General features: G+C 35.6%; 3 protein-coding genes across 3 annotated transcripts; 2 read left to right on the top strand and 1 right to left on the bottom strand.

The window, feature by feature from the left end:
• Positions 1-246: 246 nt before the first annotated feature.
• LOC21404525 (potassium channel KAT2) lies at positions 247-5,712 on the top strand. The gene is made up of 11 exons (XM_010112679.2): positions 247-490; positions 599-814; positions 915-1,070; positions 1,316-1,373; positions 1,497-1,814; positions 2,512-2,751; positions 3,039-3,137; positions 3,235-3,267; positions 4,287-4,472; positions 4,572-5,328; positions 5,540-5,712. Exons 1-11 carry the CDS (start codon positions 312-314, stop codon positions 5,680-5,682), a joined length of 2,385 nt encoding a protein of 794 aa, XP_010110981.1. The 5' UTR covers positions 247-311; the 3' UTR covers positions 5,683-5,712.
• A 50-nt stretch (positions 5,713-5,762) lies between these two features.
• Positions 5,763-11,431, bottom strand: LOC21404524 (mannosyl-oligosaccharide 1,2-alpha-mannosidase MNS3). Its single transcript, XM_024175180.1, has 6 exons — positions 10,939-11,431; positions 9,217-10,133; positions 8,326-8,587; positions 6,880-7,077; positions 6,589-6,737; positions 5,763-6,450 (listed from the first exon to the last, which is right to left on the bottom strand). Exons 1-6 carry the CDS (start codon positions 11,017-11,019, stop codon positions 6,192-6,194), a joined length of 1,866 nt encoding a protein of 621 aa, XP_024030948.1. The 5' UTR covers positions 11,020-11,431; the 3' UTR covers positions 5,763-6,191.
• Positions 11,432-16,780: 5,349 nt separating this feature from the next.
• On the top strand, positions 16,781-17,429 carry LOC21404523. Its single transcript, XM_010112677.2, has one exon. The coding sequence runs from the start codon at positions 16,925-16,927 to the stop codon at positions 17,357-17,359; it is 435 nt and encodes a 144-aa protein (XP_010110979.1). The 5' UTR covers positions 16,781-16,924; the 3' UTR covers positions 17,360-17,429.
• The last annotated feature ends 1,189 nt before the right edge of the window (positions 17,430-18,618 follow it).

Raw genomic sequence — 18,618 nt, 5'->3', positions numbered from 1 at the left:
TCTTATACTTGCCCTTTTTGCGGAAGCACCAAGCAAAGAAAATCTGTCCTTTCATCTTTTTTACCACTTTCTTTTCCTAGGCTTGGTGATGCACTACTTATAACTAGCTATATGCATGATAAATTTCCTGCATAATAGCATGTATAGCATGACAATTCCCTTGTGCCATTACAGCGGCAAGTTGCCTCCCTTGTTGTGTGTGTGTGTATGTATATATAGTCCTTTCTTAGAGGGCTTACTCTCCAACCGAAGTTTAAAATTTCCTGGTACTGTAGCTAGCTTTGAGGACTAATTCTGCAGACACAAAAAGGATGTCACTTTCCTGCACAAGAAACTTCTTTCGGCGCTTCTGTATCGAGGAATTCGGAATGGGAAGTCTTGCTCACAGTAGCTTCTTGTCTAGTGATCTCTTGCCATCCCTCGGAGCAAGAATCAATCAGACAACCAAACTCCGGAAATACATTATTTCCCCTTTCAATGCCCGTTATAGGTGATTATCCTGGACACAGTCCACTAAATGTAGGCAGACAAAACGCGCGCGAGCGCACATACTAATCACTTCCTTCTTCTCACGTCATACTTTTCGTTTATTTTCCAGGGCTTGGGAGATGTTCCTGGTTCTTCTAGTCATCTACTCAGCCTGGATTTGCCCATTTGAGTTTGCATTTCTGCCTTACAAACAAGATGCACTTTTCATAATCGATAACATTGTCAATGGCTTCTTTGCCATTGACATTTTCCTCACCTTCTTTGTCGCATACCTCGACAGCCATTCATATCTCCTTGTGGATGATCCCAAGAGGATTGCAATAAGGTGAGTAAACATTTTAGGCTTCTACCTCTTTGACATAAATTTATACATTTCTTCGGCTGAAATTGCGCATCTTACTTCATCAAAAACCAACTTATCACAGGTACATATCTACGTGGTTCATTTTCGATGTCTGTTCCACCGCACCATTTCAATCCATCAGCCTTCTCTTCACTAATCACAGCGGTGAACTCGGCTTTAAACTGCTAAACATGCTCAGACTCTGGCGCCTCAGGCGCGTTAGCTCCCTGTTTTCAAGGTGTCACGATCACTTTATCCAATCTCATTCTTTATAGCTCATTTGGTTCATAGGTTTGAATAGAAAAGTTTGAACAAGAATTTAAATTTTGAGAGAGAAAGCACTGCAGTAAAAAGTTTGAACAGTAGTTTGAACCTATAAAACAAACGGGGGCTTAGTTTCTTCTGCTGAAAAATTCCAGTTTTACAGACAACAGAAACACAAGTTTAGTTCTTTCTCCTCTTTTTTTTTTTTCTTTCCTTTAGACTTGAAAAGGATCTCCGATTCAACTATTTCTGGACTCGCTGCACAAAGCTTGTCTCGGTAAGCCACTGAAACCAGAAAACTTCCATTTCCTTTATGAGCATTGATCCTGCAAATACCAGTCAGAGTTTCGCCATTAAAGGCATAAATTTTGTTTTTTCCTTCACTTTGGTGAATTTTCAGGTAACCCTTTTCGCAGTCCACTGCGCAGGATGTATTATCTATCTGATTGCAGATAGATATCCCGATCCAACACGAACTTGGATCGGTGCTGTCAATCCGAATTTCAAAGAAGATAGCTTGTGGAACAGATATGTAGCAACAATGTACTGGTCTATCACAACATTAACCACAACTGGTTATGGGGACTTACATGCTGAGAATCCCAGGGAAATGCTTTTTTGCATCTTTTACATGCTCTTCAACTTGGGATTGACCTCTTACATCATTGGTAACATGACAAACTTGGTTGTTCATTGGACCAGCCGCACCAGAAACTTCGTGAGTTGTCTCTCTCTTTTTGGTCTTTACTGCTCCACCATGGTTTCTTTCACCTGCTAGATTGAGCTAATATTGAAACCAGATTCTTAAATGGATTCTAAATGGACCTGTCACAACCAACAATAAAACAAGTGGTCCCATATCCCATGTTACAGCATAAAAACAAGTTTACATTCATTTTTGTAAGTTTGAACTGTTTCAAACAGTGATTCTGTTAACAAAGCATCAGAAGTAGATTTTTCATTACCACAAATAGATACAATGGTCCTTAATTAATTTCTAGTGGGTCCCGTCAATATATGTCTCTATGAAAGCTATTAAGACTAGTGGGCTCTTCAATATTTTTTTGGTCCCATGAAATCTATATTCTCTTACTCCTTTAATAGTTGTTAATATGGAAACCAGCACAAAAATACAAGTCTGTCTCATGTAAGCTATCCTCTCTACCCCACATCTGACTGTATAATATCTTTAAATTTCAAACCAAGTCAAACAATATTAATATGCCATGTTGCATAAGGGAAAGATATTAAAACCTCAATGAACAGTGTTGGGTGCCATTGTAGTAGAAGATAAATTGCAAACCATTTTCAGTCCTATAAATAAGTCGACCTGGGATTCTTTAATTCAAACCAAAAAAAAAAATTACTCCTGGCCTGAGAATGTTAATTTGAAGACCTTTCTATTTGTCCTGTAGAGGGATACAATCAGAGCTGCATCAGAATTTGCCACACGGAATCACTTGCCCCCGCAAATACAGGATCAAATGTTGTCACATTTATGTCTAAGATTCAAGACAGAGGGATTGAAGCAACAAGAGACCTTAAATGGTCTGCCAAAAGCAATACGTTCAAGCATTGCGTACCATCTGTTCTTCCCCGTTGTGCAAAAAGTCTATCTCTTCCAAGGGGTTTCTCAAGACTTCCTTTTCCAATTGGTAACACATGACATGGCTTTTTTTTTTTTTTTTTTTTAAGAAAAATTATAGATTGTTCTGGAGAAGAAAAAAAAAAGTAAAACTCGCTTTATAGCCAATGAACATGCATCTTTACTAGTGGGCCCATAGAATCAGTAAAAGGCCATTGCATGGGCCCTTATGAACAAAGACAAACAAACAAACAGAAAACAGAAAAAAAAAATGGTATTATAAATGATTTTGTCTCGTATAGATAGTCACTAAATTTCACAATTTGCGGTAGTAATACAGTTTTTTTCACCTGAAAGGTTTCAGAGATGGAAGCAGAATACTTCCCACCTAGAGAAGACGTAATTCTGCAGAATGAGGCTCCTAGTGACCTCTATATACTGGTCTCAGGATCAGTGGTAAGTGCTCAGCTTTTCTCATGCACGGTACCTTAAAATCCTACACACATAAAGTTTCTCTCTGACAAAATTTCATTTGGCAAATTCGTGATCACAGGATTTTATATCCAAGATTAATGGGCATGATCAAGTAAGTCATCTTGTTAAGTTTTTCTAATAGTACTAGTTAGGAACATGCGCCCACGCGTGCATTTTTTTTTTTTTTGGTATTTTTGTACCTATTTATTATTCTTCTTATAGTTGAGTTTAATAGAAAAAAAGTTTAGTAGTTTGAGTTTAATAGAAAAAAAGTTTAGTAGAACATTTAAAAGAGGAAAAATTTTTGTGGAGAAAATTAGATTAGTAAATTATTTATGGGGTACATAGAGAAAAAGTGTCTTTAAGAGGCTTGTATGACAAAAATGTTTGGCAAGGATACATCCGAGAAGATGTTATTGAAGGGGAGCAATCAGAGTAACATTTACCAGGACCGCAGTTGGAAAAAATATATATATGTTAAGTACAAGAAAAACTGTTTAGGTAACCTACACCAAATATATATATATATATATATATATATTTGCATAGGGACGTATGTGAGACAAGTTTTAATGGGTAAGTTAGAGGAAATGACATTTATGAGATAAATGTTAGTTAAAACCGTCACAGGGAAACTTCAATATATTAAAACCAAAACGACAAAGACCAAAAAGTTCGAAATAAAAAGAAACGGGGAAATTTGTAAGTCACATTTGCTAGAATACATTCTAGAAGATACCAAAAAAAATTGCAATAAGGATAAATTAGAAGGAAAAAAAATATTTCAACGATACACATTAAAAAATAACTTAAAAAGAAGCAAATCCGAAAATTTATAAGATATTAAGGGAGAAAACAACAAAAGAAGAGTACAAAGTAGGAAGGAAAAAAAAAAAAGGACCAAAAATGGAAGGGAAAAAAAAAAAAAAAAAAAGCGGACGTTTCGTCCACCAGAGGCCCAAAAATAAAAAAAGGGACGAAATGTTTGGTCTTCCTCCTCTCTCAGGGAAGGACGAAACACTAGAAGCCGGATTGTGGCTTTTATATATTGTAAAAGATACAAGTGCCTGTGGACATTCAATGACAGAGAAGACATTAGCCCGACCTTAACATTTCACATGCTTTGTACAGGTTCTCGGAAAAGCACTTGCAGGAGACGCATTTGGAGAAATTGGAGCCTTGTGTTATAGGCCACAGCCATTTACAGTTCGGACTACAGAGCTTTCTCAGATATTACGACTCAATATTACTCCACTCATGAACACCATACAAGCCAATACAGAAGACGGACACATTGTCATAAATAACTTCTTCCTGGTATGTAAAATCATAGAAAACCTCCATTAGGAGGAGTGAAAAATGGTTCATCCGCGTCACCCTAATCTTCCAAAATTGACCTATCTTGCATTTTCACAGAAAATGAAGGGCCAAGAAAGCTTAGAATTCGAACACCCACATGCAGGTCCGGGATTGGTTCTCAATGAGTGGCCTGATGGAGGACAGACAGAAGGATGCTGTTCTTACACGGGATGTCGAGACAACTCATGTGAGAACACACTATTGCAAGAAACAAAAATCCATTTTCAAGGACCGAAAGCAATGGGGAAGGGTGAGAATACTCTAATGCGAGAAACGAAAATGGATATCCAAGGACCGAAGGCAATGGGGAAGAGCGATACGGGCAATTCCCAAGCTCCTACTAGACCGGCATTGCACATGAACTCTATGACTCGTGAGGGTCAAAGGGCTCTAAATGCTGCTGTTAGCAGAGGGCATCTTGAGGTGGTTAAGAATTTACTTGGAGGAGGACCAAATGTGAACAAATCCGACACCAGAGGAAGGACTCTGAGAGGTCTGGCAGAACAGCAGGGAAATAAAAGCATATGTGACCTTTTACTAAGTTACGAAAATAGAAGAAAACCAGACAAACATAAAATCGAGTATATTGGGCCAGAAGCAGGTGAAAGCAATGGATTTTTCCATTCGCACTTGAAGGGGGAACCAAATAGCTCACACTTAAGCACCTCGAGTTCTTCTGGTGATCCAAAGGAAATCCAACCAACAAGGAAAAGAGTTACCATCCACATGCAGTTCTACAACAGAAGCGCACATCTGCAGCACGGAAAGTTAATAATCCTACCTGATTCAATTGACGAGTTGTTGAAGATTGCAGGTAAGCCTTTTTTTGACGCAAGAATAGTACTTACATGACAAACCTGAAACACAAAATGTTAATTGCGTTTTTATTACAGACTACAGTACAAAATTTTGAAATTTACAATTCTGTAAGTGGGCAATATTGGCTAAGAAAAATTCAAACCCTGAACAGGATCAAGAAACTCAGTATACACATAGCTCTCTTCTCATGCTTTGTGAAACTGCAGGTGAAAAGTTCGGAAGCAACAAACCAAGAAAAATCATCAATGCAGAGAACGCAGAAATCGATGACATAAGTGTCATCCGAGATGGCGATCATCTGTTTTTCCTTGATTACAACTATGACAAAATAGATGTTGATGGGACCTAACATTATTCAAAAGAGCAGTAGATGCATATGCAAAGATAGATTGTAACTTTTAGGCAATGTAAAATGAGAGATGACACATCTGACAACACAAGTTGACTGTATTGTGCTCCAAAGCCATCAATTCAACTTGAAAACCACATAAATCAATTACAAATGGTAGCACTTCACTTTGAATCATAAACCTCGTTCAACAACTATCAATAAAGTTAAGCTAAACAAACACATTTTACAATCCTTTCATTGTGCAGTGGACCAGAAGTATAGGAAAGTCCTGGAAAATTTTCCTTTCTGTAAGCTTTTGACAGTAAAAGAAGAATGCGTGCTATCTGAAGCATCGTACAAGAGACAAAATAAGTCGCCTCTAATCGAAGTGATACATTTACTGCTCGCATCGAGATATGATGAAGAACCATGTAAAAACACAGCAGCATGTTCAGAAAGAGCATTTCTGATTTCGGCCCGCTACCATAATTTCAAATAACTTCTACAGAATCGAATTTAATTGAGGATTATTCTTTCTTGATTGCACCTTCAATTGGAATAGGGTGAGCTTCTGAGTTAAAGACAAACTTATCCAGAGGAATAAGAGAGCTGTCTGCAAACAATAAATACAAATACTTTAGGGTCTCGCCCATAAAGAATGTCTCCATTTTGTCTCTTCTATTTGGCGGAATCGTAGTAACATCATCCAGAGAAGTATATCCACCGCTATCAACTCTCGTGAATTTCTCAAAGGCTTCAAAGATCTGCCAACCCCACTCACGATATCTAGAACAGAGAACATTTGTTCACATATAAGTTAAGGTATGAAACATATAAGAAACTATAATTCCTACAATGCAGTGAGAGGCGACCAAAAACAAATTTGAATACTAGAAAAGCTAATGTCAAAAAGGAAAAACATACTTTGGATCCTCTGTGATGCGATATAAAACAAATAATGATTCAACAGTTTCTGGACGTAAGAGATTATGACGATCTGCATGTTTGATGATTATATCATTGACATATTCTGAACTCTTGTTCCCACCATCAAGACCTCCTTCAGAGTATTCCTGCTCAGGAAAATGTCAACTTGACTCGCAATATGAAATAAGATGGAAAGCAGAAAGTAGATAAGAATACAGTGACAAATCTGTGCATATTAATGTTGCGTGTACCATATCCTGTTAAATAGTGTCACGAATAAAAACTGACCTCTGTATGAAAGTAAGCTATTTCTGGAGCAAGACCAGTAGAGGTTACTGAATACATTTCAAAGCAGGTTTTAGCCAAATCTTCGGCAAGCTTTAAATTTTCCAGGTCTTCAAAGTTGAGTAAATTGTCTTTCATAGCTTTTTCCTTGGTAAAACCTTTAGTTGCACCAAGTGCGAGAGTACCTGGCAAAAAGCAAACCTGAAAAGAGCAACAGACATGTTGAATAAATAACTAAACACACAGTCAAGCAATGAGCGCCATAATGCTGTTCCATTGGTGGATAATTTATTATTCCCATGCTTTCACCAAGATTTATGCAAATTTGTATAAACCCACATGTAGAATTAGTAAATTATAGTAACATCTTTAGTCCAGTAATGTAGCTATTTCATCTATTGGCTATAGAGATGGTCTCTAAAGTAGCAGCGGGAAAAGTCAAAGACTAGATTTCGTATTTAGGAAAGAGAACTCTTTATAACATGGCATTGCTTTGACAAGAGCATTACTCATTTAACTTCACTGAGATAGAAAGAATACAGATGCATGCAGCGTAGCAGAAAACCATACTGCTTTGGCCTGCGCCCTGCTGTTGTTTGAGTATTTTATTTTTGGGATTAAGATGACGAGGGAAGATATGCTTATGCAGAAAATTTACTGATGAAGTATCTTCACATGGGTACCTTTCGTGTGCATGTGTATGTGTGGGAAACGGAAGGTTTGATTAATGGAACTTGGTGCATCAAGAAAAACGAAGAAAGGTGCTTATAGAAATAGGATGACATGCAAGAGAAACTATATAGCAAATATCATGAACCCAAGCTTTGGGTACCAAACCCAACTTTATCGATACAGTGGTTGAGTAGACTCTCAGCTAAAAAAAGAAAAGTGAAAAAACTAGAGAACTGATTATCTATATGCAAATCTATCCAGATCCCATGCATCCTAAAGCAGAATTTACTGTAACTTCCTACAGTAAAAATGTTCTAAAGTTTCATATATCATGAGGACAATTCACCATGAGCACAGAAATAACATTTTAACATGAATACTTTTTTAAATGCATTGTATTGCGGAAAATTTTGCTGGAAAACAAAAATTCATGTCGCCTTTCTTGTTCTTAAAGTACCATATAGTTGGAGCAAGGAGTACATATAATGTAGCTAAGATATGGTTATAAACCTTATTTCCTCCTACAGTGTAAATGATGATTGCTAAGCACAGCCACAAAGTATAGACTTATCCCTAGTAGGAATGCTTATAAACCTTCTTTCCTCGTACAGTGTAAATGCTGATTGCTAAGCACAAAGCATACACTTATCCCTAGGGATAAACTTCCGAAGACACCAAACTAAGTATAAATTGGAACCACTTAAATCACGCCAACCATATATCAAGGTATTAACTCATAAGTCTACAGAGAACATGAGTCGAGGAAATACCACGTACCAGGTGATCCATTTTTGGACTAAACTCGCCCTTAGGTCCATAGGGCAATTCGCCAACGAAAACCAGTCCCTTTGGGATTGATCTCCTAACAAGAAGGTGTTTGACACCCTTCATTGCTTCCTCATACATATTATGAAGATATGCCAAATTACTATCTTGACTAGCTCTCCTCTGGAGCCAAACTTTCAGTAGGTACTCATAGTAGCTATCACCACGAGATCCAAGTCTAATATTGTTACCACTAAATTCACCAGAGTGAGAGCTGTAAACATCAAAGGACAAAATAAGAACAATCAAATGAAGGGAAGGAAATATGTCAGTTAAAGAAAGGAAAAATGAAAATAAATAAATAAATAAAACGGTGACTCGGCATCAGGGATGATGGAAACATAAAATTATTTACAAAAAAACACAGGCGAAAACAATCATTAACAAACAAATAAAGCTAACAAAATATGACAGATCAAATGAGAATACATCCATTGGGAATGACACAAGGGATATTATTACCTACATTGTGGTAGAAAAAAATACTACTGTATAAATAGTTGTTTAGCAACTATAATCATAAAATAAAAATCTCGAAGCACAAAGACCAAACAGATTCCAGTGCTCACGGAAACAGCAGACTTCTAATGAAATCATTTTTAAAAAATATAAATAACATGACTCAATGAGTCATCAACATGATAATCTTGAAGAAAAAACAAAAAAAACAAAAAAAAAAGAGGAAAAAAATTCGCCTTCGTGGCAGGTAAAATGTTTCTCAGAACATTCGAATATGCCATGAACCAAAAACAAGACTAGAAATCTAAGAGCAAACGATTTAACTTGGAAACGCAGTGATATTAGCAAATTCTAAATATAGAATCTTTGATTCAAGACACATACCTAATATAGATGGGGACCAGTCCTTCCACCTTTGGGAGGGTCTTCATGTGGTCCAAGACCTTCATGGCTGCTTCAGAGTACTTTGGATCACCAGAAACAGTACTAAGATAATTGAACTCAAGCTGTACAGTGGAAACCTCAGAAGTACTGCTCAACCCCCCAGGAGCCGGATGTGCTGACGAATCATGTAGAATAACATCACTAAAGGGAATAGCAGTTGGGCTGGAAGTAAAAGCAGATAGGAGGCGATCTGCCAAGTTCTTAGCAGTTTCAAGGTAAACAGACGCTTTAGGCACATTGTTTGTCCCTGCTTCTGCTAAACTCAAATGATATGCACTTAAAAGACCTCCTAAGACACGTATGGTTGTTTCAAATAAATTGACTTGCCCTTTCTGGCTAATCCTATTTGAAAGTTGTGTTTCAACCCACGAGCTTGCTTCAGAAGCAACTTCATTAGCACCCATAATCATGGCAGTATCAAGAGCATCCACAATAGTAGCACCAAGCCCACCTAATCCGTCGACTCCCCTCTGGGAAACAGGCATAAGTTCATCATAACCCATTGCGTACTTTTTATAGCCCGACCATGCATGGATAAAAGCTTTCTTAACACTTTGTTGCCTATCTATCCATTTGGAATCTGAATTCAGACTAGGGCTACTTTTACTATCTCCAGGAGGTAAACGTGGAGGTAGCCTTGGCGGTTTTCTCAAAAACTTTCCAAGTTTAGTGCCACCAAAGACAGTGACCTTGTCTTCTCCCAAATTCCTTGCATCAGAAATAGACTGAGCAGGACTTGTGCGCGTCAGCATAAGACATGCTACACCAAATATCAATAGTAACAAAAGAAACTTGCCTGTACTACAGCTTATGCAATCATGTCTAATATTACTTGTAAGAAGGCTCTGAGAAATGACCTGGGAAACCAAAAGATAATAACACAAACTATATGAGTACAGCTTTGCAAGGAAAGAAGCAATTAAAACCAAACAATACCAAGGTAATAGAAATTGAACATCTCTAATTCATGATATTTGGATTTGTGTTGAAGATAATCATTCATAGAAAGGTAAGGATGACTTGCGAATAACCATGAGCAAAATCCATAATGCACTCAAATCTACGTAATCGAATTTGCAACATTAGATGAGCTAAGGCTCCCTTTCCAAGCTAAATGTGGTTGATTGAGAATTATAATGAGATTTGAGTTAACTGACCACGCTGATTAAAATATGTCAATTTTGAAGTTTCTAAGACATTAAACACATAATACAAAGAAATTAATCTCCATCAGGCTATAGATTTTAATGAAACTCCCAAACAAGCAATCAACTTGACATAGCATTTTTAAGCTTGTGACTAAATTTAGTCTACTTTATCATCATAATTTGGTGATCCATGGATAAACAGCTACAGAAATAAGGGAGTCCGAACTCCTTATTCCTTAAAGTAACGTGTGAATCTAAGGTGATTGTTTCTTGTCGATAATATTAACGTTAGCAGCTTAGAAGCAACTCAAAATCAGAAATTCCAAGTACTATTCAATCAGGAAATCTCCTTCTTTGACCAAAAAAAAAAAAAAAACCTAAAGAAAATCATAATCAATACAAAGAGAAGAAAACGACGCAATTACGAAATTCACTGAGTCAACGATCGATCAAGGACAGAATTCCTACGGTCAACCGAATTCAGCAAGAGGAGAATAAGATCGACTATTGAAACCTTGGAGAAGGAGCGATGGCGGAACTTAGCGTTGTCGTAGTGGAGATCTCTCTTGGAGTAAGGCAAAGACATGGACGACATGCTCGTTCCGAGATCGCCAGCTAGGGCACTACTTCCGTCGCAGAGCCGCGACGCGGGAATTCAGATCGGGCTGACGCCGAGAAATGGATTTTCGCGAGAAAGTGAGGGGAAATTTTTCTCCTTTTTGGATTTCTCGAGGCGCGGGGAATTGGGATTCGCGGGAATTATAGGCAACAACGCGCAATGATGTATTGTCGATCGATTAGAGAGAGAGAGGGGGGTTTGGGTTTGAATTTGATAGTGTGGGACGTTGGAGGGTCCTTGGGGCTTGTTTCTGAAGTCAATGGAACTTTGATGTTGATTGAGAGAGAGAGAGCGTTGTTGAAAAGTCCCCACTAGTTGGCACGTTTGCTAGTACAACCATGGGGCATTGACTCTGGACTGAGCAAAGCGCCACAGAGACAACGGCCGTGTTTGCTTAGCCGATTCGATCCCTAGTGACTTATGGTTTGAATTTATATCACTCGTTTATTTTATTAATTTAAGTTTAAAATTTAAATTTTATTAAAATTAAAAATTTTTAAAAATAATTATATTTAATTTTTTTATTACAATAAATTTTTTTACATAAAGTCACATATTAATTTAAATCAACGAATTAAACGAGCCTTATAGAATCTGAATTATAGTAATTTAAACTGTAATTTGAATTGGTGTTTCAGTACATAAGTAAATTGTAATTTAAATTATGTTCGGATAGAGTGTTAAAACTATCATTCGAATTTGTAATAAATCATATAAAATCTTATTGTAAATAGCATATTTTAATATAATGGATGAGAATTTACTCATCGTTTTATTATGAATACATTAAAAAAGAACATCTCAATTAGAATTGAAACGAAAAAGTTATTATATTTTTAAACTTAAATTTAAAGAGAGAAAAATAAAAAGCAATTGTGTTTGAACTGTCCATAACCATTCTACTTATTAAATTTGAGAGAGAGATGGAGGAGGGTTTGAACGACTCCTCTTTATTTCTAAACCAAACATTGTTGATAGTTGATTTTGTATCATGCCCATTTCAGGACCAATGAACTCGTCTTGCAACGTAATTGTGCTCGTTTAATAGGCCCAAGTCATGTTTAAGAAACTCGAATGGATTGTGTGTTTTAGTAGATCATGGGTAATCAAACGAGCCCATTTATTCTTATATTGATCTTAATTTAAATTCTGCCTGAGGGGTTTTCAAATTAATCTACGGAGAATTTAGCCCAAAAAAGCATTCCCTTTGCCTTTTGGAAGCCTAAATTTTTTTTTTATTTTTTATTTCACGGTCAAAACTCATCATTTTTAGTCCAAACAAAGGCTTTCTTCATGTCAGCTTTGCCTCTCGGAGCGTCATTGTGCGCGCCTCCAAGAGGGTTCCTGCATGAACCTCTGATAACATGAGAGCTTTCACAAAGCAATTTTTATCAGATGTTCAAAGCGAGGGTGGGTGCGACCATAAATAGCATGAAAAATCTTTGGCATTTGTTTGACTGTGATCAGACCTCTGAAAGAGAAAATCCATGAAGCACAATGTTTGAGTCAAACATATCTCGAGTTTCAGACCTGGGGAAGATTCGAAGTTAGCTTGAATTCCAGAATTTTGTCTTTAAGACAGTCGTCCATTTTCGGCTAATTTATTTGTCAATCCAGGAAGGTAGCTGACAGTTTTGCTCCAAGGAAGTTAAGTGCTCAGGCTTCCATTAGAGCAACCGTCAAAAACCTTCAAATTTCTTGTATAAATACCCCTTCTCACACCATTGGACCCAAAGGATGCCATTTTTCATAAGCCCATTTTTTCTCATCTTAATCAAAATTCTAAGTGATTTTTCTTCGAGTCTAACTCTTTTGTGATAAAGACTTAGTGTTCTTCATGTTTGCGCTCTTCGGGCTCGAAGTTCTTCGAAGAGGCTCCTGAAGTGCTGCCCAGATTCTAAGTGCTTCAAGCCTTAAAAAAAAAAAAAAAAAAAAAAGTCTCAAGAACACTACTAGATCTTCTTTCACTCATTATTCGTGAGTATTTTAAGTTTCATGGGCTTTTTTCCAGAAAACTCGAATCTTCCTTCAAGACGCCTAGCATTCGCCTCTCGAAACACGTTCTCGAAGTTCCAAAAAAGTGTTGTTAAGACTTCGTCTTCATAACCATCTATCTACCTATAAGAGTATTTCATCACTCACTTTTCCCGAGATATCCAAAAGTTGTCCTCAGAGAAATCTGCAATTGCCTTCGAAGAAACACTACCTGCTCTATTACAACCGTATCCAACCACTCCAATCTACTTCCTACTCTATTAAAGCCTTATCCAACCCTTCAAGTTTATTCTTTATCAACCGTTTGGTTGCTTCTCCTACCAATCTTCATCTACGTGGTTCTTTACTTGTTATTTTTTAGATCTCTTAAACATTTTTGCAGGGGTGTTGTAGACATTGGGCAATAAAACGGCCCTTGATTATATTTTCTTCGGCCCAATTTAGACCTAGTCCTCCTTGTTATTCTCATTAGGGGTCCTAACTCTTTTGTCTAATGAGAAGAACTAAAACCGAAACAAATTAATAGTTTTGGGATGAGATTTTTGAGATATTTTAAATGTCGGGATCAAAATGAGATTGAAAATAAAATTTAAGAGCTATTTGTGAGATTAACCTTAATAGTAAACATAATTATGTAAAAATAAAAATAAAAAATGTGTACAGAGGGACTTCTTAGCAAAAATAATCATAAAAAAATGTACAGAGACATAATTGATACTGGATACCCTATCCATCCAAGCGATTTTTCTCAATTATTTGTATTTACTGTGTCCAGTCATATTGGTTGATATTATCACCCACTGCACGTAATGAGTTAACTACCTCACCAATTTAAAAATTTAAAAGTTTTTTATTATTTACTAGTTGGCATAAGGTGCAGCAGTATGAATTAATGTCAAAATCACGTTAGAAACAGATCATTTTTAAGATGTGATGATTCTAAATATGAACTTTTTAGTATTTCATTTTCTCAATACCCATTAAAGAAACACATTTATTATTTATGTTCTATAGAATTGTTCGTTCATGCTTTGGCTTGACTTGTGTGATAGATTATAAAGAAAAGTACATGACTTGTTATGGTTTTATATATGTCTATTATTATGATATTTTAAATAATTAAGTGTTATTATAGTCTTTTATTTTATCTTTATTAATTGAATAACAATTGTTAATTTTTAAATAGAGTGACAAAAGTATATAAATATATATATTTACCATTTTGAGTGGTTCGCCATTAATATGAAGGTTACGTTCACTGTAAGGTCTCGACGTTTCACTATATGATGTAAAAAAGTACAATTACAATGAAAAATAAATAAGGAGAAGGGAGAAGTAGATTTAGAGAGAAAATAGAGGGAGTAAATTGGAGATATGGGGCTGTAAATGATTAATGAGATGTCAAATTCATGATTTTATCCCCTTTTTATAAGAGAAGGCTAGTTTCCCTTTCTCTTTTGAGTTGGGTTTGTGGTTACTTTTCTCTACTTTGTTGATTAGATTTGTGCCTTTAATGTAGTGTGCCTTTAATGTAGTATTTGGCAAGATTGAGCTTCGTGGCTTCCAAGAGATCTTCTTTCTTGATTTATTTTTAGTAGTCCTTACGGGTCTTTTGTCGTCGTGCTTCTCTAATTCTTTCAAATCTATCATGCCTCTAGTCGATTTCAATTGACTTTCCTTCCGAAATTCTGTCCACGTGTACAACTGTAATTGCGGCAAACAATTTAGTTTTCATAGAGTTACAATTTTTTTCCCTCTTTGTTGTTTTCTTACTTATAAATAATTAAGTTGAATTAATCTATTATTACCGATCAAAAGCATAACATTTCCACTCCATGTACGTTTTACCATTTTCTTACCACCTCTCCAATTGGTGTTTCATGAGGTAAATTCAGTTTTTGGCCCTGTGTGAAATTGACAGGGAATCAGAGATTTCTCTCTTCTATCAGTCCATTTCTCTATGCCAAAGCTACGACCTTTGAAGTTTCAACTCTCCTTGGGCTAGAAGAAAAAAATTTAACCAATAGAAGAAACATAATTCCAGATGGGTAATTCAGAATATAACTGACACACTTTTACAAAGCAAGAAACGACAATTACAGAAATTCGATTATTTTAGATACTCTACTAACTGTGAATTTTAATTTCATGTCAAATTTATACTTTATACTTTTATTGGATTAATATATAGTTGATCATGACCCTCTGACGAGTTGACACTTTATAGTTATAGTTATGGATAAACCTGTAATCAAACACTAATGACAGATTTACCTTTTACAGCTTAGTTCAAAAATATATTTATAATTTTTAATTTATTTACACACAATGCCTAACTCGTATTTAGTTACAGGTTTATATATGATTATCAGTTACAAAATGGTAAATTCACCCATCCAGAAAAGATTTGTTGTTAACCTAAAATTATATAAATTTGACGTAAATCTGAAATTAATGTTTAGAATATACTCAAAATTAACAAAAATGAAATAATATGTCAATACATAAATTAAATTGTTGGATATAAATTAATAAATAATCCCAGCTATATGATTTTTAACTGATTTTGGCACAGAAACCAAGTACCAATGTGGGGCTTTTTCATTAAAACAACAAAAGCACCCGTGTGGTTTTACAATAAATATAAAATTAGTCTTTATAATGGTTTGTGTTCAGTTCTGACTTGATATATCTGTAGAAACTACTTCACCAACTTTTACTACCGACTGACTATGCAATTCGCACTAAAAAAGATTCAAATCACGTATCTATTCTAATTAATTATATTACGTCGTATCATTTAATAAATTTAAACATTTAAATATAAAAAAAATAACATCTCAAATTTTTTAAATAACGTGATATAATATTATTAATTAGACACCACATTAAAACATTAAATTAGATATGCAATTTTTGAAAAGGTAATTGCATTTTAAATCAGAAAGTATTAATTCAGATGTGAAAGACCCTAATATATTTAGCAACTCAACTCTTATCATAGGCCGAGGCTGTTAATAGATTCGATTGAAACGTTCTAGAATGTAATATATGTACTGAGTTTTAACAAGTGGAAACTGAACAAGCACACAACTATTCTCTTCGATGGGTGACTCTAATTGATCGAGATCGAAAGATAAAAAATACTAAATTCTATCACAACACCGTAAAGAAAGACAACTTACGGTGTAGACATAAAGACTACGTCTACACCGGAAAGTGAGAAGACCCTTCCGTTATTCCAATCAAAAGCCAAACAAAGCAAAAAATTGAATCACATGATCATATGCCAGTATTTTAATTTGGTGAATAGAAGTAGAACCATGGTACTACTCATTTATTACATATTGATGATGGGATATTCTCAATTATAAATCACTTTATGTCTCCCGTCTTCCCCTTCATTCATCTTTGTGTTTGATATGGTTTAAATAATTTGGTCATGTAGGCAACACATAAAATCCTATCAGTATCACCAACCAAAATGCCACGGCAAGTTCGTACCATCATCCCTCATAATTATTTCTCCAATATTCCACTCAGAACTATTATTTTAACAATTATTGTTGCTGTAAAAGATAATTATTTCTATTAGTTTTGACCACTATTGCATAAGTACGCTAATTCACCAGGAAAACAAACCCCCCAATAGAAGTACTAATTAATCCCAAACCTTGTTATAAGCAACCAAGTATATATTATAAATATACTTGAACCTATTTTATGACACTTCCGAGTTGTGCTTCTCTCTCTAAACTGAATCCTAAGAAAGCCAAACTTCTTTTCCTTGGGATTATAACAGTTAGCTCTCGTGATCAATATCCTCTCCTCGTCACGAGATCATTATACAAATGAAACTGTACAACCCTAATAATTCTCAAATCTCATGGGTTTCTTCTTCGCTCAAACGTTGATGATCAACTCCAAGTCTTTCTGTCCCGTTATTCTCTTATTCCTTCTTCTCCTCCTTGTTTCCTCATCATCATCTCTACAAACCAAGCTCGTCAAGACCACTGCAGGCTCCGTCGACGTGCCGGCGGCGGCTCGGACGTCGTTCCAAGTGTTCTACATCAAGAACACGTCGCCGTTCTTCTTGGACGGACAACGAGAACCGATCGGAATTAACAAGAAGAGGAGGAATAAAACAAAGACGACGATGATGATGAGAAGAAAGAATATCAAGAACATGGAAAGGAGTAGGCCTAATTTCTCTGGGATGCTTCCCAAGGGTTTCGTCCCCCCATCTGGTTCGTCTCCTTGCCACAACGAGAATCCGAACTCGGTGGTCTTTTTCTGCGACCTTGGCTCCTCAAAGCCATAGAGAGTGCAATTGTTCAATGCTCCCTCAGATCGGAGATATATGTGAAGAGATTGGTTTTTTACTCTGTTTGGCTTCGTTTTTTTTTTTTTTTTTTTTTCTTGGTGTACTTTTCTTAATTTATATTTATACATTTTTTTTTTTTTTTGGGGGGGTTTTTAATTTTTTTTTTTTTTTTTTGGGGTTTTTTTTTTTTTTTTTTTTTTTTTTCTTGGTGTACTTTTCTTAAGTTATATTTATACATTTTTTTTTTTTTTTGGGGGGGTTTTTAATTTTTTTTTTTTTTTTTTGGGGTTTTTTTTTTTTTTTTTTTTTTTTTTCTTGGTGTACTTTTCTTAATTTATATTTATACATTTTTTTTTTTTTTTGGGTGAGTTGTTAATTTTTTTTTTCTTTTTTTGGGTACTTTTGTCTTCTCCTTGATACAGTACTTATATACGGATAAAAGGGATATTATGCTACAGATGGAAGTACTCAGAGAATTACAAAGATAGAAATTACTTTTCTCAGTTCTGTCTTAAATGTTTAAATATCCTTATCAGTGAATGTTACTACATATATATTCATTAGTTCAAGAAATTACTTTTCACAGAACATCTCAATTTGTCTTCAATTGGCCGCAATCGATCCATTTTTTGTTCTTTCTAGATCCATCACAATTAATGATTCTGTTGAATGCTATGTATAATTGCTCCACCATGAGTTAATAATATTTGGTATTTAGTTATTTTATTGAAATCATCTAAAGCCAGATATGAAGGTAATTAAGGTTTATGCACGAGAGAATTAGTTGACAGAAATAACTCTATGGAGAAAAAATGTAATTTGATTACAACCCGATTAAGTTCCACGGAGCCCGTGTGTTTAAGACCGTTTGGTCTAATGACAGGGTTTTTTGAGAAGAAGATTATAGGTTCCATCTCATCTAAGACGAAAATTCAATGCCCTTGTGACCACCTACAGTTTTTCTGAAACCTTGTAATTCTAATTTAGATACATCAATTAGTGGTCAATATTCTGAGACATGTATAGTGAGATGTCTGTCATTTTGACATATTTTTAACATTGTTTTTTCATGCGAAAAAAGTCAATACTTTTCCTAAATGGATGAATTTTAGCCACGAAGTAGCTAGGAAAGATTAAAGGAGCATGTGAATCTGCATCGGCTACAGGGGCTCCGGGTTTTTGGGTTATTGAAAATTCCTTTTCGTGGCGTGTACTCCATATATGCAAATTGCAATGGAAAGGGCCGGCTCTCTTTG

Source organism: Morus notabilis, unplaced genomic scaffold (assembly GCF_000414095.1).
Source record: "Morus notabilis unplaced genomic scaffold, ASM41409v2 Scaffold336, whole genome shotgun sequence".
In the NCBI taxonomy this organism is placed as follows: Eukaryota; Viridiplantae; Streptophyta; class Magnoliopsida; order Rosales; family Moraceae; genus Morus; species Morus notabilis.
This window is presented reverse-complemented; position numbering and strand designations above follow the sequence as displayed.